This window comes from Stylophora pistillata, chromosome 2 (assembly GCF_964205215.1).
Source record: "Stylophora pistillata chromosome 2, jaStyPist1.2, whole genome shotgun sequence".
In the NCBI taxonomy this organism is placed as follows: domain Eukaryota; kingdom Metazoa; phylum Cnidaria; class Anthozoa; order Scleractinia; family Pocilloporidae; genus Stylophora; species Stylophora pistillata.
Genome location: NC_142520.1, coordinates 55,990,328 through 56,015,913, shown reverse-complemented (window position 1 = coordinate 56,015,913; position 25,586 = coordinate 55,990,328). Strand labels below are relative to the sequence as shown.

Sequence of the window (25,586 nt, the reverse complement as noted above, 5' to 3'; positions counted from 1 at the left end):
AAAATCGGCGGGCTCGTTTAAAATGGCCTCCAAAAGCTCCTCGCGAGGCTCAGCTTCAGCTTCAGAAATTCGTTTTTATACCCAAGATAATAATAATGAGAAAAAAAATATTGAAAACCAAGAATCTGGAGAAAGCGTCAACTCGCAGGAATTCGAAGAGACACCGCCGAAAAAAATGCGTTTCACTAAACGTTCAACGGCGAGATGGAGTAATGACCTGATATTACGTCTAATAGACGAACATGTGGCCCGGCCCTACCTTTGGGACATTTTTTCGAATGATTAACACAACAGAGATGTCACAGGCTGCTCGCGTGACTTTGCTCGCGCGACTGCCGGTGAACCATCATCAACTATCACGAATTTTTATGGCCGTTTGACCATGCGATTGATAGTTGGTGATAGTTGATGATAGTTTGAAGAGAATCAACTATCATCGACTATCATGCACCGTTTGACCCAGGCTTTATAAGACGAAAAATATACGGACAGTAAACACTTTAACCGGTAAATTGACACTTTCCTTTTTTTCTGCCCAGACCCCTGATATTGGGTAATATTTTCGAAGACATCAGCCGTAGTTCCCCTCGAACTAATCATACATTTAAAACTACAATTTTCCCAAATAGTTACGATAAAAACAACTGTACATTTAATCTTTTTTATTCGTCGACTCAAATGTTGTTGGTCATTCTTTTTAAGTTCGTTATGGTATAAAAAATTCCCTTGGTACCAGAATAATCGGGAGGGAAGCAGACTTCGGATTCCATGTTTTCCTCGCAGTTTTAGGTCTGTGAACCTCACTTCTAAACTTTCGCCATTCTGATCAAACCTCGATCTAACTCGCTGCCTTTCTAGTCGGAGTGCGGAAAAGGTCTGAAAACTTTGGTGGAACGTCCAAATGTATTTTCAAAATTGTCGCAATTTTGACGACAATTAAGGCTACTCGATCCTACCCCCCACAAACCAACCTCCTACCCCTTCCCTTGCTACGTGACATTTACCAAAAGCAGTTACTGTTCTCAAGCTTATATCGCTATCCCTGGGAATTACAGGACGTTGTCCCCCTGCGGTATACCAGCGTCCTCTTACCCGAGGGGTATTTTTAATATTTGGGTGTATGAGGCTAATCAGGGAGAGCCCAGACCCATTTGTTTGAATACAAATCGCTGCAAAAATTTTAAACCATTAAAATAAATACCTGTCTTCATTTCTAACTCCATTTTACCTTCTCAGAAATGCCTGTTGATTCTCGCGCACTCGAATTCGAAACTGTACAATTCATAATTTACTTGCGGGTAATTCCAAATCTCATTCTCGTTCATTTTAAGCTTGGAGCTCTTAACATTCCGTCAAAATTACTTAAGATCCTGCTAGCGTATTTACTATTGTGATACATAAAAAAATGATTATTTAGGTCCATAAAATACAAACTGTGAACCGTCCAAGTCACTAATGTTTCCAGAAATTTCTACACTACAAACTATCCAATAGGAGCTGCTCCTCACGAAAGGCGAATCTTGAATAATTCAGTTTGTATTTATTAAGTTCATTGTTCGTGCGAATCTTCTCCATCTTTAGCCATACATGTTCCTTCTTGGCTTATCATTGCCATGCTCATGTTCTCCCATCTCACTCAGCTAATAGTTTGTCGTCTTCATCGAGTTAAAAAAGTTTTTGTACGGCAAAACATTTGGCACAAGTTTGCCATTTTCAATGTGTCCATCCTTGGCCATCATTCTCCTTTTCTGGTTGATTCGCAACATTTTGGAGTTCTGATGTCGAGCTCGCACTGCGTACAGCGTAGCCCCATACTTATCAAAAATGGTATTTTAAGGTTTTCTCTTCGAGGAAAATTTTTGCACTGGGAATAATTTAACATCTACTCGTATGAACAACACTACACATACCTGAGGAATAAAAAGTTTTCAAACAGTTTGCCCACTTTTAGCCACATTATATGTATAAATTCCAAATGGTTTCCAAATTCCTGAGTACGGATTGTTTGTCCTCGAACAGAACAGTTGATTCAATAAAAAAATATGTCTGATGTCTTTAGCAAATCCCTGCTGATCAAATGTCTGATAGTATCCCGTGAATTTTCCCAACTTTGTCTCTTGTTTTTTATTTACACCAGATTGTGTTGTTTAAAATAAAATGTTTGATCTTCTTTTCCATTCATTCTTACGTCGGTTGTCACGTGTTTGTTTTCTCATGACCACGGGACTCTGAGAAGGGCTGTTAGCTCGCCCCGAGCCTTTCTGGCCAGCTGCTTCTCGCTTGACAGATTCGATAGGAAATACCTTCTCAGGTTTCACAAAAGATCCATAACGAGGCTTACAAGCGAAGTAACGCTGACCACTCACAGAACCGTCATTTTTTCCTAGTTAACGAAAAAGAAAAACCAAAACGAAACTTAGCGCATGAAAAATCAACATCGTACCGTACGAGGAGCACATCCGCAAGGTTATAAGTACTTGCAAGACTGAGGAGAATAATTGGCCGAGCTTACCCCAGCTTTTAATATAAAGTTCATACTATCAAACTAATGTTATAACAGGAGGGAAAATGACAGGGTATAGATAAGAATTTGTGGTAAAAACATGTAGCCGGCCCGGCAAGGAAAAAAGAGTCACCAGGTTTTGCGACTGATTGGTTGACAGAGACCCGCAATTTTTCTGATATGAAGCAAAACCAAAGCAACCGAGGTTTATTTTGGACAGTTAAAAGTTTGAAACTAACTCTGAAAAATTACTGACCCGAGGGCGTGTCCAATTCAACACCAATCCAAACGCCAGAGGCGAATTCTGTCGGTCCAATATATCTTATCCTTCCGGTTTTCTTGTCTCCGACGCAAATAACCTGCCCCTTTTTCAAATCCCCCAGGGAATCCAGCGAATCGTGCACATCCTCCCCCTCGAAAGAACTCAGTAGATCCTCTCGACTGCTAGAGTTTGAGTTTTCGTGTGGACTAGAATTCTGCTGTTCACTATCTCCTTGTAGTTTCAATGTTTCCTTCGCCTCCTGAGTTTGTATGAGAAGCGTTGAGAGTTCATCTTCGTCTTCTTCGTCGTCCAGTGCGTCATCTAAACCGCGTAAGGTAATTCCCATACTTGGCTTCGCATTGCTCTTCTCGGAAGCAAGATCTATCAAGTTATTGCCCAAACTAATCGATTTGAAATCGTTTGACTCTACAGGTGGATTTGTTAAATCTTCACCCGAAGCAGTCGGCGTCGGCATCGGCATCGAGGGATCTTCACACGTTAGTGTATCGGCGCTACCGGAACGTTCCCGAAGTTCATCCGAAAGGGGGCTGACTGTTCCTTCAGATGACCCTTGGGTTCCAGTCTCCTGAAAGTCAAACAAAGCCTCGGGATTTTTCCTAACTTGAGGACTCGGCGCTGGAGAAGATTCATCCTCTTCCAGAGGCTCAAGTTCCATGATCAGGGAGCTGGGGCGTGAGTTAGATGATCCGCCACTCGAGTTCCGCAATACGACGCCTGACGAGGTGGGGGAAGAGCTGCTGAATTTTTCATTCATTTGTGAAAGGTCGAGTAAAATTTCCTCCTTCGTTGGTCTTATTGGCCGAGGATCTGTGAAACTCCCCGGTAGAAGAAGGTCGCTTCTGTTGTTAGTCTGTCAACAAGAACGTTTTCACTTACTCTAATCTTCTCCTTAACACAAGGTCAATTCTGATGTAGCAGTGTATTGACAACGTCAAAAATACAAACTAGACAAAGATTACTATGAAATAAGTGTATCTCACCCTTGTATTCCAAAGTTTGTGACTCTCTGGGGAATCAAATCGATCATCTTTTCCACTGAACCCAAACGAAAGGTCTCCTGACTGTAAAAGCAGAGAAAACAAAAAAGGAAGATATCATGAGCCTTCAGACTTGTCGAAGCTGTGACAAGTATTTGTTACTTGTAAGTAGTCATTGTGTGATAAGCAAACCCAACTGAAGTTAAATAAAGACTAAAGAAGCAGTACATCTTACCGTAGCGGCTAAGTTTGGAGTACTAGCAAATTTCCTCAAGGGTTTCCCAATGGCTGCCAATTTCTCCTTCACCATAACTTCCTGCCAAAGGGACAAGCACATTTCGCTCCATAATTCGTCCATTTTAGTCATTTGGAGCAACAAAGCACACAAACAAACTTCACTTTTTTTGTGCATGAAACTGAAGAAAACCTGTAGTGACCTAATATTATAACCGATTCTAGGCTTATTTCGTTACCAACTATTTCCATAAATCTTGTGCTGGGAGTCACTTTACCTCCCCACCAGAAGGTATCCTGGTTTACGTAGCATGTGGAGATTACAAGCATTTCTACCCCTCCCCCCCCCCCCTCAATGCGACGCTCCGCTGGTTAATTGCCAGTTAAAACCCAGTATTTGTAAGGTTTCGCTGAAAGGGTAACTTTGAGGGTAGAGAATCTTTCTCGAGAACACAACACAATGCCCTGGCCGGGTCTCGAACCCAGTCTTTTTAATACCCAGTCAAACGCGCTAACCATTAGTGCACTGCGACACAATCACCGAGTACTTTAGTGTCGTACCTGTCTAAGTCGATCGAGTGCCAACAAACTTTCCACATGTGAGATTCCTTTGCTGTATTTTCTCAACACAGATTCATCCTCCTCCTCCCCTTCTCCCACAGCCAATGCAGCCATTTGCGCCAGGCTCTCACGTTCTTCTGTCTCCTCTCCTGGTTGCTGTAGGATGATTAAAAAAAAGAACAGATCAGCACCCTTGTTCATCTCATAATTTTCGTATTCCATCAAGCAAGGGTCGAGCGGAGAATATCAAAGACGATAGCAAAGTCTTAGAGGGTCACATGACGACTGTGAGGCAAACAGAAAATAGCTGTTTGCCAGTGACATGGTTGAATATCATTGTTAAAATTAATTACTTCTAATTCTACCTACTCCTAGCTCAGTTTAAACTCACTCTAGTCTTACCCCATTGGCAAATTATCTTTATAAGAAAATCGTTAATTTGGTAAGCGTAGTCAATAAAGCTTACCCGTGGAATGTGTGACACAAGTTCGTAGGTCACGCCAGACCGTGTTATGATATCCTACGAGAAGAAAGCACAAAAAGAAAAATTGTCGAAGTGAAATTTTTATCTTTCAATCAATTACATCACAGTATGACGGGTCAATCAAGAGTTATGACCAAACTGAGCAGAAAGAGGGATTTCAAATGAAGTTTGAACTTAACCATATTAGTTAGAAAGGGAAAATCACCAGAGGTTTCACAAACCTTTGTGATTTTTCTAAGTAAACTGTCTTTCCAGCTTTGTTTCTTGTATATTTTGACTGAAATTCTTTTCCGTAGGACCAGATCCATCGCGATTGGACTCGCGAGGCGAACGATAACCTGCAATAAGAAGAGGTAATTGGAATAAAATCAATTTAAGCCGTTACCTCCTACGATCTACTGTGGAATTCTCCCTTTAAGTTCCACACATTTAGTATTAAAATGCTTTGGATAATTTGTTTTTCTACTAAGATAACAACCCCACAAAGTAACAGAGTTTCAGGGGCAACCTCACGGTTATGTCCATCGCGAAAACTTTGTCTCACTTTCTCTAACTGAATTAACCGAGTGATTTCTCAGTTGGTTGCTTACTTACTTTTAAAATCAGATAAACTCTCTCGTGTGACTGTGTGACACGGTTAAGAAACACGGAATCGTGAATTGACGAGTCCCATAACACAGTGGCAGAAACCTGAAAGTCAATAAAACAGGTATCGAGCGCAGAGTCAAGGAATCGTATTTAATATGGCGCCAACACAGTTACCTCTGAAGTCATAATAGGCAGTAGGCACAAGGATAGTCAATAACCTGATCGTTGTAACGATGGCGTGACATTGCCGTGACCTTCGTCACTGAGGTGAAATATCACGTGACTAAGCGCACTGAAAGTGCCTGAAAAGGATTAACCTTCGTATATGCACGCGCGAGGTGTATTGCTAACAAACCTGCTTCTGATCGTAGTTTATGATCGGTAGTTCCATCATGTTGTCGGAATTTTCGAATACAAGAGTAGAATCCACTCCTGCAGGGCCTCCTTCTTCCATACAGCCGCTTCTCACGTCGTCTGCGAAGAATGAAAAAAAAAAAAAGAAAAGAACACCTTTTTCTCTATAATCCTCTATTCTTCTCTCTGCAAAATTTCAGCCAGAATCGGTTTGATTTGAAAGAAATCAATAAAAATACAAAGACCGGGTGAAATCACAGAAATAAGTGACCACATACTGCGTGGCAAATTTCTAATGTCGCGCCCTCACACCGGGAAACCTAAGTCCAACCCACAACGCTTTTCTTGAGTAGAAATTCCAAAGGGAGTACGTGTGATAACCTCTCTGCAGGGCTTTGTATAACTCCATGACGAGCACAAGTTTTATCACACTCTGCGAACTCCTTCACTTCCCTACAACAAACGTGAAGCAATATACATTTTAAACCATACAAATCAAGTTAAATCGATTGCCTTACCATTCTGAAGATCCAGAAATATAACAGGATTGTACTTCTCCATTCCCAGAGGCACGGTCCTGTTAAAGAAAACCCGGATGAACTTAACTCCTGGGGTAACAGGCGAATATTAGACAAGCATCTCGTAGTCGCCCTACTGGGGGCGGGAAGACGCCTGGGGTCGTTTAGAAAGATCCTTACCCTTCAAGAGGCGGAGCACCGGGGATTCCACTTCCTCGAATTGGAACAAGGACAGCGTTCCTCTCTTCTGTGAGACACACCCATTGGTCGATCATCCAGCTCTCTCGCTCTTTATCGCTGGCTGATTTATCTACAAACGAAAGATACTTCAAAGTTACGCTTGAGATTAGGGCGCGTCCCGATTAGAGAGTCAAACTAACTCTCAATATTTCATGTTCGTTTAGTTATTAATCGCTTTAAGTTGTCAATCCTGAATCGTATGAGGCCGCTCTAAATTAGGCAACCGACGAAGGACTACCATCTCTCCTACAGGGAGTAGCAATACCAATACTCCATGTCGCTTCATGCTACAGAGACAGGGATAAATTCTGACTGCGAGCCTCGTTTGGTTTGAAAGAAAGACTTAACTTTTTCTACACCACGCCGCAGGCTTAGAGGGCGTGGTAGGCGCCGTCTAGCACATGAGGGACACACGACAGGAAAGAACACACCGCATTCCACATCGCCCTTTTCTGTTTTCCCTTTACCCCTCCGCGCCTATTTCCCAATTGCCGACAACCGATAAGCAGGCCAATTTTATACCTAATTTCTCCCAAATTTGCGTTACCTTGTTTGTCGATTAAAGAGTGAATTTGCTCATCCAAGTACTCCCGCCTTTTCATCAAAGAAGTGGACCACTTTTCACGCAGACTATGAAGAAAAAGAAAGATTTCTCAAAAATAAAAACAGTACTTTCCCTACTGAGGGCATTCGATGGACTGTTCCACGTATCGAAAACTGACAGCAGGAATCTTTACCTACAGGATTAGTTCTGGTAAAACATACTTCATCTGTATTCAATGAACAACACTTACATGGCAAGATCTTTCTCTTGATAGCTGTCCAGCGGTTGTTGATTCTTAGTTCTCATCGAAACACTCCCAATATACACAGCGGAAATAATGTCACACACAACCGGAAGTGAACCGGCCCTTGGTACAGGCTGGACGCGCACAGCGATTCGCCGCGAGTGACCTTGACGCAGCTGAAATACTCCACCAGTTAGATTGTCTTTTTGAATGTGAAGCTCTACAGGAGCATAGACCCCTTGATCATTGATTTCTAATATTTCCACCCAGAGCCGCATCTTTCGTAAGAGTTCTCCCCATCTGAAAGGGAAAGATTTTACGTCACGAATAAGACCAAGAACTTTTGGCTGTTAATTCCACGGTCAAAAAGTTGGAGACGCACCAGCCTATGGTCAGGCCGCTGGAATCCGAGTCGAGGCCTGGGTGCGAGTGCGAGTGCGAGCCCCGGCTGGGACATTGTGCTATGTTCGTGAGCAAGACACAATTATTAAGAAATACTAAGAGGGAGGGGAGGCAGACGGTGTCAACCTATAGACTAGCATCCCAACCAAGGGAGGGAACCAAATACCTTCTCGCTTGATGCTACGAAAATTTAGATACACTCTGGCTTCTAAATAAGTAAGTGTTGTATGCAGACTTTTTTCTTTAAAACAATTAACTAATGAAAACAAAAATTTCAAGAGCAGGACAACAAGAAAGAAAGAAAAGGATCGTTGACCATACCTGTCGTGGAGTCCTTTTTGCTGAGGTTCCACGTTCCAGTTTAACATTACTTTGCTTTGTGAATCAAATCCTTTCATTCGGTTTCCCCAGACTTCAATGGCCAGGGAGCCCTCGGATGCATACTCAACGAATTCGTCCGTAACTTCCATATCAAATACCTGAAAAGACATTTAAACATAACTTAATACTAATTTTTCTCTACGGATAAAAATAAGGACGTGACGTTGATTCATGGAAACTGGGACCAACTCTAGGTTCGTACAGCTTAAAGAAATACGCAAGGCCTTTATTAGCCTGTAAAATGAAGAATATGCCTATTTGAATGTAACTGCCCCAAACGTCAACTTCTTCTTGTGCTAAACATAAAGCAGGAATTATAATTCATTTTTACATCCTAGGAGTCCCTCCTTTCCCTGAAGTACATGTTAGACTACAGAAGTTCGCCTTATAAACTGATCTACCGCACTCCGCTCCAGGCAAATGGAAAGTTTCGCTCTGACGAAGGGCTAACCCTCATAACGTTAGCTTTGAATTCTTTACGGTGGCCAATTTACCTTATCATCTCATTTGATAAAACCAAAATTACATTGTTACTCCCACCGACGCAGCACCACAGTTTCTTTAGAAACTTACCCCTTTTATTTAAATGAAAAGTACGCTTCACGCACATGGGCCTACCTGCTTGTGCTCGAAAATCATCGTGTTGGTCTTTGGCCCAGGCTGAGAAATACTGGCATTAATGGGTGGCACCACAATGGTATTATCGTCATTCCAAAACTTGTACTGACAGAACACGTAATTACACAGAGCTGGGGGGAGGTCATACGCCTCGACAACCTTGACCTCTACATGCATCTGCGAGCCTTTGACCAGCTCATCATCGTCATCGTCACCATTATCGTCATGTATGACTAACGAACCATCTTCTTCGTCGCTCGAGGTTTCTTCAGTGTCACCTCGCTCTTCTCTAGATTTCTTCTTCTGAGCTTTTTCTGTTGTTGACAACGTATAAGAAGAGTAAAGACAGTTGAACAGAGCCCTCACCGTTTTAAATACACTCTACAAACGCGTTCGGTACAGTTGTTAGACAAAGTATGGAACTCTGTAATAATAAAAAGACATTTCGCCTAGAATATATTTGGATCGCAAACCGTTATAGTCTGACACACAAGGAGACAGTTTTCTACGACACATAGGAGAACATATCTTTCAGGGACGTTTTTGCCTACATTAACACAATGCAATCGCACCCATGAAATTGACCAGTTTCAATTGAACGACGTAATTCGAAGACTAAGTCTGTCACAAGGACAAATATTTTCGGAAAATAAAGATTCATCTCAAACAAAGCAATTGCAACTTAGCACAGCAACTGTTCTCGCGTCGTTTCGCGGCGATATGTCGCTTTGTGTTTCCAGAACCTTCACACGACCAAGCACGCCAGACAACAACACGCTTGTACGCGTTCATTCACTCCTCACAAAAATTCACGCTCATTTCAACGCTTTCGCAGAAAATGTACCTGAAATCCTAGACACCTCAACCTTCAGCCGGCCACAAACCTGACATGAAAAAGAAGCAAAACAAAGATCACGTATTCATACCAGCAAGTTTTATCAAGCAATTTAGATAAAAAAAAAAAAAATTACGAATACGCCTCTCTGCAACCAGAAGCACAAGAGACTACCAGCAAACTGTCAGGTAAACCTGATGAAATACTGTGGGGTGGGGGGTAAGGGGTTCCCTAGGATGGACTGACGTCGTACTCAGGGGAGTACTAAGAATCTTCTTAGCCTTCTACAAGACAAACCAGGATAAACTTCGACCAGATGGGCTACTACGAGTACAGTGTTGCTAAAATGGAAGAAGAAAGTCTGAATTCAAAATCACCTTCCCATTAGCTCAATTGGTTAGAGCGCTGGACAGCTGTGCGGCAGGTTGAGGTCGATGGTTCGAGCCCCGGCCGGACCAACACTCAAGGTCTTAAAATAACTGAGACCTTTCATTGATAAGAAAATGGATAGACATTCTAGTCTTGTCGGATATGGACGAATAAACCGTAAGTCCCGTCTCCTGCATCTATTAATTAGTTAATTTGGTTAGGCAGGGGACGTTAAAGAACCCACTCACGAGATTACTGTGATGTGGTCTGGCCTGTTTACTGGGAATTGGGGGGAGGGGGGGGAGGGGGGGGAGGGGGCATCTTCAAATAAGCTTCCTTCGATTGTTTGTAAACTACTGATGCAGTCCGGCCAAAGTCCCCCGAAAAGTGTTGTGGTGCGCATTTGATCATATCCACATGTTAATTTGCGCAATATAAATATTAAATATTATTATCGATATTATTATTTGATTATTAATATATTAATATTATATTACTGTATTATATTAACATTAATATTATATTATTATTATTATTATTACTATTATTATTATTATTAACGGAATTCTTTCGAGAATCGAGGCTTCAGTTTTAAAGCTCGAGTTTTGAGTTCCGAGACACTCGAAGAACCTTCAGAAGAAGTCAATCAGCAGTTTCGAGCGCGAAACAACAACAAAGGAACAAGGGCTCTACACGCCCCCTTCTTCATGGCACACTTGTAGCTTGTAAGTTGGCTGGCTTTGATGCTCACCTCCCCTTGTTGACTGATGATCGGAGCTGCATACTCATGGTTCACATCGTGTAACAGACACTCAAGAAAAACGTTAGCTACACCGATAAGGGTATGGCACTCCACCTCAAAAAACAGGTCCAAGTTTTCATCCTGACAAAACAAACAAACAAGCTTTAAAGTTGACGATTGTGTGTGTCACTGAACGTGGCTTTTTCGGAAAAAAACATTCTAACTGAGCTGAGAATTAGGTCAAACCTCCAGTATGGACTCTTACTTATGCTTGTTCTGTAGGCTATTTATCTAGTCTCCGCAATTCAAGCCAAACTTGTATTTACCGTTTCGGAGAAAGGAATATTATCTTCAACACACTGATTGTACAGATCTCTCATGTCGTAGATTTTGTTGGATAATTTCTCAAGGGACCAAACTGAAAGAGAAGACAAATCATATAACAGTGTTGTTGAATAATCTGGCAAAAAAAAAAATAAGGTTGTTCAGGACAGGCAAACTGGGTAAGAATAGTAAACAAAAACAAAAAAAACAAAAAAAACAAAAATAAACAAAAAAAATAAGGTTGTTCTGGACAGGCAAACTGGGTAAGAACAGTAAACAAAAAAAAATAACAAAAAAAACAAAAATAGACAAAAAAAATAAGGTTGTTCAGGACAGGCAAACTGGGTAAGAACAGTAAACAAAAAAAAACAAAAAAAAACAAAAATAAACAAAAAAAATAAGGTTGTTCAGGGCAGGCAAACTGGGTAAGAACAGTAAACAAAAAAAATAACAAAAAAAACAAAAATAAACAAAAAAAATAAGGTTGTTCAGGACAGGCAAACTGAGTAAGAACAGTAAACAAAAAAAAAACAAAAAAAACAAAAATAAACAAAAAAAATAAGGTTGTTCAGGACAGGCAAACTGGGTAAGAACAGTAAACAAAAAACAGTGACTTACTCTGTGTCCCTTTCGACTTGTGCTTCACAACAATAGCAACTTCACTGCTGAATCCAGGTCTGCTCCGGCCAAAGCTTAAACTCGATGTTGGAATCTAATAAATAGCCACATTTTACTGATTAGTTATCTGACAAGGTGAAACGCACATCTGAAAAGCTATTTAATGTTAAATCGTTACCAAATTACCCACTTTCCATAGCAGCAAATGCACACCTATCAAATTACGCTATATCAAAACAAACGTAACACCCAAATCTTTGAATTTACCTGAAGCGTCACAGCAAATTCCGTTTCTTTACCCATCTCTTCACTCAACTGATTGGCTTCCCTAGCAAGAGCGTTAGCTTTGATCACTTCCTCTCTGAGCACCAAGGGTTTTCTTTCAAACTGAATCAGATTCTCCCTGCTGGTTAAAGAAAATTGCAAGGAGACAAAGCATTACATTTTCAGTATTTAACCTTTGCTTTAACACTAAGTTTTGACCGCGAGGAACTGGAAGAGAGAGGTAATCACCTGTCATCACACCATGACATCCTCGATGATCCGTATCCGGAGCTGAAAGAGCCGATACTGACTGTTCGTTCTCCCATGTTCTGCCGTCCCAATGGAACCATTTGATTACGTAATTCCTCAATCTTTTCTTCGTACATTTGACGTTGTTTGTCTAAGGCTCCTGAGTGCGAAAATTATTACAGTTTTTCATTGAAAGTCGATGGTAATCCGGGTTTTTCTACAATACGGTATGTGATTGGTCAAAATCCTCGCACCAGTCTCTCCACCAATCAGAATTGAAACTAAAGCCAATAACGACTTGGTCATTGGCCTTTTCTCGCGCGTCCAGCAGAATGCTTGTTTCACTCTATGTCCTCATTGACTCATTGCGATATTTTCTTTTGTTTAGAACGTCCGAGGGTATTGCTTTGGTTTTGGTTTTCCTTTAATTTGCGGAAAGGCGCTCCATCAAGGGAAAAAAATTTAAAAACGTCTTGCGTACATTTATTTAAGAATCTCACAGACTATTTTCTCTTTTTTTTCACTTTACCTTGTTTTTCAGCTTTATATTGCTCTTCAAGAGCTTTGACAGATTCTTTGAGGGGTCCTGGCCAAGAGAGTGAGAAAGAAACAGCGATATAAGATGTGATTCAAACATTATTACTGCGTTCTTTTCTTTATTCGGACTGATGACCAATAACAACATACATACATGTACATGTACATGTACATGTACACATCATTATCTTTATACAACACCCTAAGTAACTGGGAGGCTTTGACCGCGATGTGATATGCTGATCGACATCAAACTACATTGCATTTGTTTTCGTCGAGCGCCCGAAAAAGGCCACGCGGGCTTCATGTATATCATATCTAGTGGGTGTGCACCACAGTTAAAATCCAGTAGGCAAGCAATTAAAAGAGAAGTACATAGAGAAATGTAAAGAAAAAAATTCAATCATATGAACGTTTACCTGCGTTCATTTCATTCATCATTAACTCCGTCTGGGCAAACTGGAAATCAACCGTTTGTTCCACTTGCTGTTCACTTCCTGTTCAGTGGAAGGTGAAAGGTTACGTAGAGATCAGAGGTTAAAAATTGACACATGGCCACCAAGTAATTCACTCCAATAAGAAAGTAACCTAAGGAGCTAGGGGGGGGGGGGGGGGAGGGGAAGGGGAGAAGAGAAGAATAAGCATTGTGGAATAATTTCAGTTCTACAAACCTGGTAAACGGGGGCAGTTTATTCTGAAGTAATGATTGTTTCCCCAAAGAATACGATCTCCATGTTTGAGCTGAGTCTTCTCTTCCACAAGTCTTCCGTTAACACATGTCCTACAAACAAATGCAACAGTCGGGTAGTCAGCTTAGCTTACAGCTGTAAAATACACACCCAAACATGTGTTCATTTGGCTCTGATGATGATTTCCGCTCAGGTTGTCGAAACGCCAGTCACCACCCCCGACAACAGTCCTTCTCAGGACTACACTCCCCCGGACGATCGCACTACACTTTTACCTGTTACCCCCAGGTTCAAATAATTTACTGTAAACACAGAAATACTTGAGACCCTTTCTACATGCAATCTTGGTAAGTACAATATACAAACCCTGTTTTGGCCAGCGGTGTAACATACACTTCATTGCCTTCTATATCAAGTTGACAGTGCTCCTGTAGTATTCCAAGGCCGCCCAGTTGAATATCCTATTAAAGAAAAAAAACAATTATAATTGAATAATCACTTTACTGTAGTCTGAGTGAATTCTGCCCCTCTTACCAAGACAGTCAAGCAGAAACTTCTGTCCACAGTATCCCATAGTTCTCTTCTGTCTACAGTATCCCATAGTTCTCTTCTGTCCACAGTATCCCATAGTTCTCTTCTGTCCACAGTATCCCATAGTTCTCTCATATCTTAGTGAATGGTTTATTCGATACCTTAATAGCAGCATAGGCTGAATTGCTAAGGTCTACAGTGCTACTATGGTTGAGATTGGACGTCAGCATTATCAGGCGCCTCTAGCAGCCTGATAATGCTGTCCAGCCAGTAATGATAATGATAATGCTGTCCAGCCAGTCCATGTAATGAGTCCAGCCAGTCTAGCCAGTCTAGCCAGCCCAGCCAGTCCCTTTAGGAACCTCAGCCCTTTAACTGCCACCAACTGACTGTTAATTCTTCCCTCTAGCTCCTACACATTCCCTTGTAAATTGGTTAGGAGAATTTAGCATTACATCAAGATAGCAACCTCTACCTGATAAGTTTGAGTATTCTCATTACCTGTTTATTGGATAATGTATGCATATTAAAGGGAGAAGTTACATGTTAATCACTTCTGGGAGTGAAAGGGTTAAGAGAGCATCTAGAAACCTTGTAAAAATTACTCGGAAATTGTTACACAAATCCGTCAACTATCAGAGATGGATCAGAGGCACCCTGTCCAATCTCTCAGAAACCCTTCCAAAATCGTTCCAAACCCTTTGAAACTCGAAAAGAAAACCTTACAAAATTCTCCCAAGACTTTGGGGAACTTGTAAATATCTTGTTTTGGATTTTCCATATTATGCTAAATTCCACCCTAGTTTCTACTGTCTCTTCTAAATGGTCACCTATGTTCGTTTATTACACTCACTGGTGCATGTGTTGCATCTGGTCTTCCAACAATAGTATGTTCCTGTAAGAGAAAAATTACATAAAAATTTAAGAACCTTAGTGATAGTTTGTTTGATAATATTCGTTCATGCCTAATTTTTATCATATAGCACATTCTCCTTGGCCTTATGTCAGCATGGGTGTACAAGATGGTACACAGTAGTCATGTTATACAGCGTATTTCAGGTGCATCTCATCTCTTTTGGGAGCCCTCACACTTCAATACTCATCAAAAAAAAAAAAGAAAAAGAAAGAAAAAAACGGCTGTGGAAAGGAATGGCTTCACGTATTGGAATGAAATACTTTCATTTTGCTTTTGTATAATTCTTTTAAATTATAAGAAAAGAAGAGGCAGGATTTTGCATGGACACTCCATCCCCTATGAGTCACTGGGAGTGACCGGGAGTGACCGGCTCTCAAATTCTCTTCACAATATCACCCATGAATCAAAATGAAGGTCAGGAGAATAAAGGAAATGATCACTGATTTAAGAAAGCACTGAACAAATTCTCCTAAGATAAGATAAGATAATTTATTTAATGTAAAAAAATACACAGAGGGTGGTCTCCCAATCCCCCAAGCCAGAGGCTCATGATAAAAGTGTTTGACAATATAAAAGAAGCTAAAACTGTAATAGCACCAATTAAATTAGAAATAATGTACATCTCAAAAAAAAAAAAAAAAAAAGCCTGAATCCTTTTCAGTACTGTAGAAAATGTAAAGATAACAATGTGGAGCAAACATGCATGAATATTTAAGTTTGGGTGTAAAAGGTTAAGATATCTGTTGGGAAGTTCCTCATCACTGAACCTGGCAAAATTCCCAATGGAATATCAAAAATATTACATTTCAAACAAGTTTTGGGAAAATTTGCCACCACACTTCACAAATGACAGTTTTCAACTGATAATTACAGCATTCTTGCTACTGTCATAAGGTATCCATGGAAATGACATGACTATCAATCACAGCTGTCAAATATGAAGATACTCTTTTACCTTTAGATAGTAAACAAGCAGCTCATTCATTGAGGGATCAGCATTCAAATTGACAAGGTAAAACTTGGACTTTTCCACTGCAATCCCTGAGGATTGTACTGAGATGCCCATCTCTTCAAGAGCCTTGTGTCTTTCCTGAGTTGAACAGCATAAAGAAAATCGTAAAAAATTCTGCAACTTAACTTTCCTTAGAGTGAGTTTTGATTGAGGGGAACTTACAATGTACATGGTTAAGTGAGAGTAGAAAGTAATTTATTAATCATGTTGAAAATTACTTGTAAACAGGAATCCTTTTTTTACTTTGAAGTTGTTTCACCAAATAACTTAAAGAGTACACAACCAACACAAGCCTCTACTGATGATAATTTCCACTTTGTAAAAGTTCCAGGGGGCACCGTACTATATCTAGAGGGCAGAAAGTCACTTTGGACAGGGTGGGGCACTTTAACTCTGAGTCAAAGGGAAAAAACAAAACCAGGGAGTTTCTATGATAGCAATTCAATTCACAGTTTTGGACATTCTAATGCAATTAATTGTGATGAATGTACCTGTTGAATTTTTTCTGTTTGTTTCTCCTTCTGTTCCCATGTCATTGTACATTCACTCATCAGCTTCTCACTCTCGGACAACATTTCTTTGATCTCAATGGTGGTCTCTCCAGGTTCAACAATGTGCGACTTCCCAGCAATCTTAGCTGCAAGCATCCTCTTTAAACGGTCAACTTCTTCACGCAACTCTCGGATAATCTGTTAAAGTGTGCATCAAAAATCATCATCACAAGTGGTTTAAAGTTCTAAAATGTATTGCTACTCCACCTGAATGAGATGCTTGCCCATTACAGGCTAACCGCTACTCCCCCCCCTCAACATTTCAAATTTCCCTGACACTCCTGTGTAGAAAGAGGCACTATAGTAGCTAAGTGTCCTGTGTCTTGTTCAAGAACACCACACAGGGTTACCAGCTGGGTCCAATACATTTACTCATAACCAAAATAATTCTTATTTCACACCAGATCTAATGGAGAAATTTACAAAAAAATGACACAACTACTACTTACCTTTGCATTTGGATCTTCGTTCACCACAGCATGGTTAACAATACGTTTTGCTCTGTCAGCATATCGTAATGTAGAGAGAGTCTCTTCATAGTTATCTGCAGCAGGACTAACAGTGGCCACCATCACGGTTTTACTATTGCCACCAAGGTTGTCCTGATAATAGGAATACATGAGAGCAACATTAGAAAGGCCACACAAGGATTTAAGAAAATGCCTGATTTAAGAACCTTGATTTGTTCATAGGTACTAAGCTCTCAAAACCAACCTAAAATTTATGTGAAATTAAGTTCTAAAATTTAACACTTCAGATCAATAAATTATGGCAATTAACATAAAATGTGTATCTCCTAATCTCTACAGCAGGAAAACAGAAACTTGGCTTCTTTGTTCAGACATCCATTTGATTGTTTATTCAGAACCCACACTTCAATGGATTCCAGCACTATTCCTTATTCATAAAACCACCTTAATGTATTATATAAGTGTGCTGTACATTGTGTCATATTACATATAAGACCTCTATCATTCTCCCTGGACAACAAATTTGTTCTTGTTGTTTGTTTCTTTGTTTGTTTCTTTGTTGTATTCCTTACCTTTAATAACCATGTGAGAACAGAATCTCTGTATGGTACATGAAGTGCCTTTTTTCCTTTACCTCCAGACTGCAAAGAAATAAGTTAAACAAAAATGTTTTAAAAGAGTTTTATACATATCGCAACATCTAGAGAAGCTAATTTCAGAAGAACACATTTAAACAGTATTAAAACTTGAAACAACTGTTTTCTAAGAGACAGAATTAAATTTGACAAATCTCAAATACCTCAGCAAGACTTGAAATAACTTGACCCAGAGTAACCAAGGATCTGGAACAAAATTTAAAACTTTTTTACCACAGTAAACAGCTTGACCACACTAAAACATTGTCTAGTTATCATGAACAAACACAGAGGAGCACAAATTAAGGGGCACAATATACAAGGTACGTGAACATGTACCTGTTGATGTTACTGCCCTCTTTTAGTCTCTCTCCCTCAGCCCCACTCTTACTGGCCCTTTCACTGCCTGCTAAGTCTACAAGACTAAGTTTGCTCACTTTTTCACCAACAGACTGAAACAAAACAAAAATTTAAAGTCACATACATGTTATTTACAATAGATTTAGGAGCTTGAATGTGCAGAGATTTACAGAAATGGTAAAAAACACACAACATTCCAAGAAAGGGAATAGATTCTTCAAAAAAATTCAAGATATCGAGTTAAAATTTTTGTTACAGTTTTGTGTCTACCTCTGTTTCTTTATCATACTCAGATCTTGTGAGTACAATGTTGAACACTGCATGTGATCTGCTGCTCTCTGTGTTCATATTTGTAGCAGCAACGGTTCTTGACTTGTTGCCTTCAATCATCAGATTTTCAATATCCTAGAGGATGAAATCATAGGACTTATTCATTATCTAAAAGATAATTCAAAATCAATTCATAATTCTGATTCATCTTGATTTTACAAGGATTAGCTGTCCTGAAACTTACCTTGAATGATGACACAACAAGTTTTGTGAGTCCTTCTACATAAGGTCCTAAGATCTTGTGTTCTCGCACTCGTAGTGTTGCATGGTTCCTAAACAAAAACATCATTGAAAATGTATCATTTGATTACATAAATACATCTGGATGTATAAGATACAGAAAGCAAAGTCAAATTCCTTCTTCTCTCTTGATTTACAAGCATTCTTACTTTCTCCAGTCATTTTCTAATATATAATAAAGGTTCTGACTGATGTTTGAATTTTACAGAAAGGGAAGGTGAGGTTACATTAGAAATTTTCCATTTTAAATTTGTGACCCGTGATATACTTTTTACAAACATGTGACACATGACTCTGTAAAATTTGTGCATGAAACACAGCCAGGACCCCCCCTTTTGCTGCTCTCAATGAAGAGGTAAGCTTGTATGCTTCACATTCCAAAAGCTTATCCCAGTTTTTGTAGCTGAAGTGACTACAATAACATGTACTGGTCCCTGACTGTTCAATCATACCCATTCACACTGTAGATACATTGGGTAAATAGTCCACTTTACAGTTGCATGCTTGATTGACAATCCTTTGTACAGGAATGAGGCTAAGGGTGACCTTGTTATGATACAAATGTTGGTGCTTTTCAAATGTAAATCACTTTGTCATCATGCTAACTGGATACTGGTCTCCATCACAACAAGGTCACCTTCAGCCTCACTCTAAATCAAAGGCTTGGCTACTAAGTACAGAACTGAAAAATGACCTACTATAATAAAAAATATATTTGACATACCCTCTTGGGCATAATAAATCTCTAACTTTCTCATTGTAGATTTCAATATAGGAGACTTCCACTTTGTATGTAATGTTCTCATCTTCATTCTAATGGAAAGATTACAGTTACATAATTAAGTTATTAAAAGTATTATGCGCATTCCTTCCTGAAGCCCAAATTTAGTGAAAGAGAGAGAGAGGAGAGGGGAAAAGAGGAAGGTTGATAAATGAAGAATGGTGATGGATTGTGCAACACAAAAGAAAAATGAGATGAGAAGGAAGTGGCACTGGGGCAATCTGTTGCATTGGCTTTAAAGGTACAGTGTACAGTGCACATGTACTTGTACGAGCAGCCATTTAGGATACACCCCTTTTTTGCCATTTTGGTGTAAAAATATCCACAAAATTTTTTATCATTTTTGTCTCACATCACGTATGATGTAGTGAAAACATATGTACATATATTTGTCTTTGAATAATAGAGAGAGAAAGATAAGTTACCAGTTGAAAATACATAATTCAAGCTGAATTTCTAGTTTGAGTTTTACCAACTTTGAAGCTTTATGGTATTTAAACAAAGCCAGGGGCAGAGTCTAGAAACAACAAAGGTTTTTAAAAGCCAGAGTCTGAAACAGGAATAGAGAAAGTTATGTCTTGGTCTGAGGAAGGGTCTGGATTAGAGGAGATTAAAACAAATCTCCCACCTGGAGTTCCCAGGAGAGTCTGTGCACTACACACATGAACATAAATACTGATAGATCAAGTTGTACCACAAGTGTACTATTACAGTAACTCCAAGTCTTCATTTGACTTCATGCATTTTTCCTCATGACTTTCATTTCACTTATTTATGGCAAGTTTAACTTACACCTGAAATTCTATCAAATAGTTCATTGCACAGCCTGGGAATCAGGCCTGTCTGGTTCTGGCTTCCCATCATGGTGTACGTCTTTCCAGATCCTTATAACAAGAAGAAAGAGATGCCAGGTATGTGAGTGAAGTCACCATGTAGCCTACTAGTGCAACAACTTATTGCTGTTTCTGTTGTATGAATGGGGGAGCAGCACTGTTACTCCGCCTGAAATGCATGTTTCTACCTAGCAGGTTACCCCCTCCCCCTCATGACATGCCCATTGCAGAAATGTGTGAGGACTGGGACAAGTTTCTTATATTGATTTCATTGAAAATCTAAACATTTCAACTGAAATGTTACTGAATGAAAAGCTACCCAGTCAAGTTTGAGAGTTTTCAGCAGAAAAGTGTCCAAATCAGATCCTTGCAAAAGTTGCAAAAATTCCATACAAACCCTTAAAATTTTTTGGCCTGTCTACCCAATCCATACAAACTCTCTATTTTAGGTGATATTTGAAGAGCTGTCATTTTGCCATTTTCCTCCACTAAATACTTCTATTCTTGCTTAAGACTCTCAAATCCAGTTGATACTTCATTTGAATATCTTAGTTTTTCAAACAAATGGAAAACTACCACACTCTTTCCCAGTCCTCTCACGTTTCTGCAATAGGCTATGACATGCCCATCTCCCATAGCACTTTGCTGTACTGTATTTCCCTGATACTTTGTTCATTATCCATTTCTGGTTTTAAGCAGAAATGGATAATGGGATCCATTTTGAAAGTTCAACCAAAAAATTCTGGAAAAGTCTTAAGCTACGTGTAAGGGCTGGGCTGTTCAAAGCTGGTTTAAGATAACCCATGATTATAACAATTTCTGATCTGAAAGCTTTAAAAGAAAATTCAGAACAATTTTTATAACAAAATCTGATTTCAGATCTGAAAGTTTTAAAAGAAAATTCAGTATAATTTCTATAATTAAATCAGATTTCAGATCTGAAAGCTGCTTTAAAAGAAAATTCAGTACAATTTTTTTGTCATCAATTTGGTAATAGGATGCTCTAAAAAGAATAGAGAAAGTTATCAAAAAACCTCTTATGAACAAGGGAATGGAGGAACCTGAATTAAAATTTTAACTCTGTGTTAGTGCTAATCAGACTTTAAACACCATGGCCCAATCTCTTCTAATGAAGTCTAATATAATCATTAAGAACCATCTAAAGAACAAGAAAGACAAACCTATCGAAAAGTACATATGGTTGCCCTGTATATCACAGTTTACATGTATGTGTTCTCTTTTTACCTGTTTGTCCATAAGCAAAAATGCAGGCATTGTAACCCTCAAACGAATTCTCCAAAACATCTGCACCAAGACACTTGTAAACTTTTTCCTGGCCTGATACACAAAATGGAAACAGAAAAAATATTCAATGCCCGACTATTATAAACTTCCTTAATTTACATGTTCAGGTTGTAAAACAGTGATATAGAATTTTGTCTGATAGCAAGCACCTTTGAGACTCTAACTTTTACTACACTATTTCTCTACAACTACATTTTCTTATAAGAGCCCTGAATTAATATTTTGTTCTTTAAAAAACAAAGAAATTTCCTAAAATCCCAATCTCCCTTTAGGATTCACACGTAAGGCATGTTTCAGAAAAAGAGAGTATCAAACTAGTGTAACTTGAATCAAGATTTCCAAAAAGATAAAAATCTTAATCAATATAAGTGGGGCAAGGTTAGAAATTGGAAGGATTGAGCTGCTTTCTACACTTGCCTTGTTCAGGAAATTCAAGCCAGGAAGTTCTCATTTGGAACAGCTTTTATTAAATACTAAACTGCCAATTTGCCCAACCTTCTTATCCCTTATATCAGAAATTACTATCTAAACTTAAGACGGATTTAAAAAGGAATTGACTTGTTTTGCCTCAAACAGGATTAAAATCAATGCATGTGAAATGAAGAATTTAAACCGGGGCTCCTAGGAAACATAAACATTACAGAAAAATAGAAAACACTACAAAAACACCAACAGACAAGTGAATAAAATAGCAAAATAGCCATTGTCACATCAGTGATTTTCAACTGTTTTTAGCATTTGATCTTCCTTTAATGACTTAATCAACTATAAGCTTCCTCACACCTTTAGATACAGTTTCTTACAACTGTGCTAAACAAAATATATTGAAAAATTCAAAGACAGTAAAAAATGAAAAATTACATACAAAATATCAACAACCAGCTATAGTTGTATCTCATAACTGTTTTATCCCTGGGTATGACCACATGTACAAGTTGCATCTATATGTAAGTTATAGTTCAATTTTATCCTTGGTTCAAATTTCATTTTCCTTTGTTTCAAACTCATTATCATACATTAACATGACCGACAACAAAGGAAAATAAAATTTGAACCAAGGATAAAATTGAACTGCAACATGTACATGTAACTTCTCCTTACAATGTGCCAGCCCTGAATCACACATGGAGGTCGTGAGAGTAAAAGAAATGATCATTAAACAAATTCTCCTTTTCCGCACCTTAAGAAAAGTATACAGAACAGTATGGAGAATAAAGAAACTGATATTAGGATGTAGTGTAAGGGGTTAAAGGCAAGTATGTACTTACTTGCATATTTGTTGTTACTTTCTTCCATTGACCAAAAGCAGTGGTCAAATGCAAAAGTCTAAAAAAAATGCAAGGAATGCCATTAATCAAAACAGTGATATCACTTCAAGAACACACAACATTATAAATGCAAAGCAATCAAATATAGAAAAAAGGGCTATCCTTCATTAAATAGGTCTGGTTTATGTGCCGCACTTACAGGGAAACATGTACATGGTACGTGGAGTTAGACAAAACTGAAAACTAGGCCCCAAATAATCACCCTTTAATAATTAAACATTTTTTCTCAGATCAAATTCACCCTCCATTTCAATTTAAAAAGTTTGTATCTACACAGAATATGTTAAAAGATAACTAACAAAATATTCAGAGATTTATAAATAAAATTCAAAAACTAATGTTCTGTCAGGATTGATCTGATAGTGCCATTATTATAATTTTGTTAAATCATGCACATATTTTTAGTTTTCAGTGATGCACTAATGCCATTTTACTCAATTTTTATACGTGGTTGTATTAAACATTTCCACAATTAATCAATCTGGCAAATGATTTTAAATGTTTATCTCATCTTCTTTTCTTTTCTCTTGTGATAAACAAGAGGATTACATGGGTGCAGAGTAAATAAACTTCAAACTTCACACTACATTCATTTTTCTTTTTGCATAACAATTTTTCAAAACAACCGAGACAAAACATCAAAATAAGTTTTAAATGCATATAGGAAGGAAGTGGGCAGAGGCTAAATCCTCGTTTCCTTTTAATAAAATGCAGACTATGTTGACCTTGTTGCTACATGTACATACCTTCGTGTTCTTTCTGTCTCCAGTAAAAAAATCCAAGAACAACGTGAATAAAAAGAAAAACCGAAATTAGTGACTAAAATTGAGCTTTCCAGATGCGTAATGATTTTTATTACGTAGGTACATGGAACGATCAGAAATTTTAGAATTACGTGAAGGAAAACGACATATGCACGAACAACACTGGAATCGTTACATGAACAGAATGACAAGCGTTTATTTAGCACACTTTTGAATTCAATCATCAACACTCGATACAAATATCACGAGTGGAAGTTAATTCTTGACTCTGCAAATCATTGCTCGTCTTGTGTTTACATTTCTATTAATTTTAAGCCCATTCTGTTTACAGGACTTTTGAAAGCAATCAATCGGCTCGCCATTGTTTACAACGATGGCTAAGTGGGCAGAGAAAGATTCTCGAACGACTCATCATCACCAATAATTTCCGTTCCAATTAAAATGCTATGGCCCCCTTCAAGCAGTTTGTAGACTACACAGTTGAAGAGATTGTACACTTCAGACAAATTTACAGTGGACAATACTTGTCTATCACAAAAAGCTTCTGCCGACAAGCAGATCGATCACTGAACAATAGAATTCGCGAGCGCACTTTCACGTAAAAATGCGACAAATCTGTAAATCACAGCAAGACGAAAGCTTATCCAACGAATCAAGACAGTGATTCTGTTGACGTCTAAAGATAATGCCGCTTCTCTTAACAAGCAGCGCTGAGTAGATTTTCAGTGCTAACCACAGCTTATCAAAATAGGGAGAAAATTTGTGTAATATAATAATGGGGCACAACATAAAACGCTGACAAAACCTTCGATCGAAAAGCGAGACATTGTCAAGTATTCTCTAGGCTATAAACAGAAGTAAACTGAATTCCGAAGATAAGATAGTGGAGAAATATTCACCATTACAGAATAAGAAACCTCGATCGTTAGCGTGGAAAGTGGCAGCGGAAATAGAAGTGTTATCACTTAAAATGTGTCTTTAATAGATCTTCCCAAAAAAACCAGCGAGAAAAGAAATATTCATAAAACGAAGAAATGGGCAATGCACAAAATTCTACGTAACGGTGTTTGGTTTAGAATGCAAAATATCTTCAAAAAATCAATAATTTTAGAGCAATTAAAATTCAAAACAAAAATTCCGCGAGGAGCCAACTACAAGCGCGATTCCACCTCCAAAATGAGAGAAAATGATTATCAAGAAGCGATAAAACTGTAAATCTTGACAGTCAGAGCAATATTCCGGTGTCAGATTGAAACTTCAATACCTAGAGTTCGTGAAAATATACAAATAAAGTGAAAATAAAAATATGAAGTAGCACGTTCTCTCTCAGATTCTTGCGTTAGCACAGACCTGTCTCTTGAGGCCGATGAAAACAATATCGTTTGCGTATCGTCCATATCTACGACGCATTTTGTTCCCAAATCGATCTCTGTCAAAATAAAAGAAAATCAAATAAATCCGCGCGACTACAACACAAAATCATAGCCGGCATTCTACACCAAAACGTACTGAGTACTCCATATTACCTCGGCGATTAAATGGCCTAACACGAACGGCCACCTTAACTTTAGAGCTCATTCTGGCCTGATCGCAGTATTACCACACCACCGGCTTTCGGTTAAGAAGATTTAGGAACCTCACGACGCCATAAATTAAATCTTCCGCTCAATGTTTTTCATTCATACTAACACTGAAAGGATATTTTCACTCTTAGTTTTCAACTCTCACGCGGCGCCATATCTTTTCATTACTTATTCACGTTTCATCCGGGGAACCAGAGTGACACGGCAATTGGTGTTCCGCCTACCTTATATGGAAGTTGTCCAATCCGCAAAAACGGCGCGAAAATACGATACCTGACAAGTGCAACAAGTGTCAGGGTAAGTGTTGATGGAGTACCGCTTATTAGAAAATAAATTTTGTGCTAAAAATAATGACCTTTCACACCTTTGGAACAAAATCCTTTCAACAC

The 25,586-nt window shown here is 38.8% G+C and overlaps 1 protein-coding gene across 2 annotated transcripts; it reads right to left on the bottom strand.

Annotated features, from left to right (window-relative positions):
• Positions 1-647: 647 nt before the first annotated feature.
• Positions 648-25,378, bottom strand: LOC111343647 (kinesin-like protein KIF13A). Of its 2 annotated transcripts, none has more exons than XM_088748577.1 (41): positions 25,141-25,378; positions 24,965-25,043; positions 23,597-23,609; positions 22,791-22,848; positions 21,463-21,555; positions 20,177-20,268; positions 19,328-19,416; positions 18,548-18,635; positions 18,304-18,438; positions 18,013-18,125; positions 17,838-17,880; positions 17,611-17,679; positions 17,018-17,170; positions 16,509-16,706; positions 15,961-16,095; positions 14,943-14,984; positions 13,925-14,019; positions 13,541-13,650; positions 13,289-13,366; positions 12,862-12,918; positions 12,333-12,492; positions 12,087-12,225; positions 11,820-11,913; positions 11,204-11,295; positions 10,887-11,018; positions 9,776-9,815; positions 8,932-9,245; positions 8,254-8,411; positions 7,537-7,830; positions 7,290-7,372; positions 6,683-6,812; positions 6,503-6,561; positions 5,986-6,104; positions 5,637-5,732; positions 5,264-5,380; positions 5,025-5,078; positions 4,559-4,714; positions 3,999-4,079; positions 3,767-3,847; positions 2,760-3,636; positions 648-2,383 (listed from the first exon to the last, which is right to left on the bottom strand). In XM_088748577.1, the coding sequence occupies exons 1-41, from the start codon at positions 25,190-25,192 to the stop codon at positions 2,148-2,150; spliced, it is 5,304 nt and encodes a 1,767-aa protein (XP_088604703.1). In that variant the 5' UTR covers positions 25,193-25,378; the 3' UTR covers positions 648-2,147. The 2 variants fall into 2 exon arrangements, with proteins under 2 accessions (XP_088604703.1, XP_088604704.1); XM_088748578.1 differs by having other exon boundaries at positions 12,087-12,222.
• Positions 25,379-25,586: the final 208 nt, after the last annotated feature.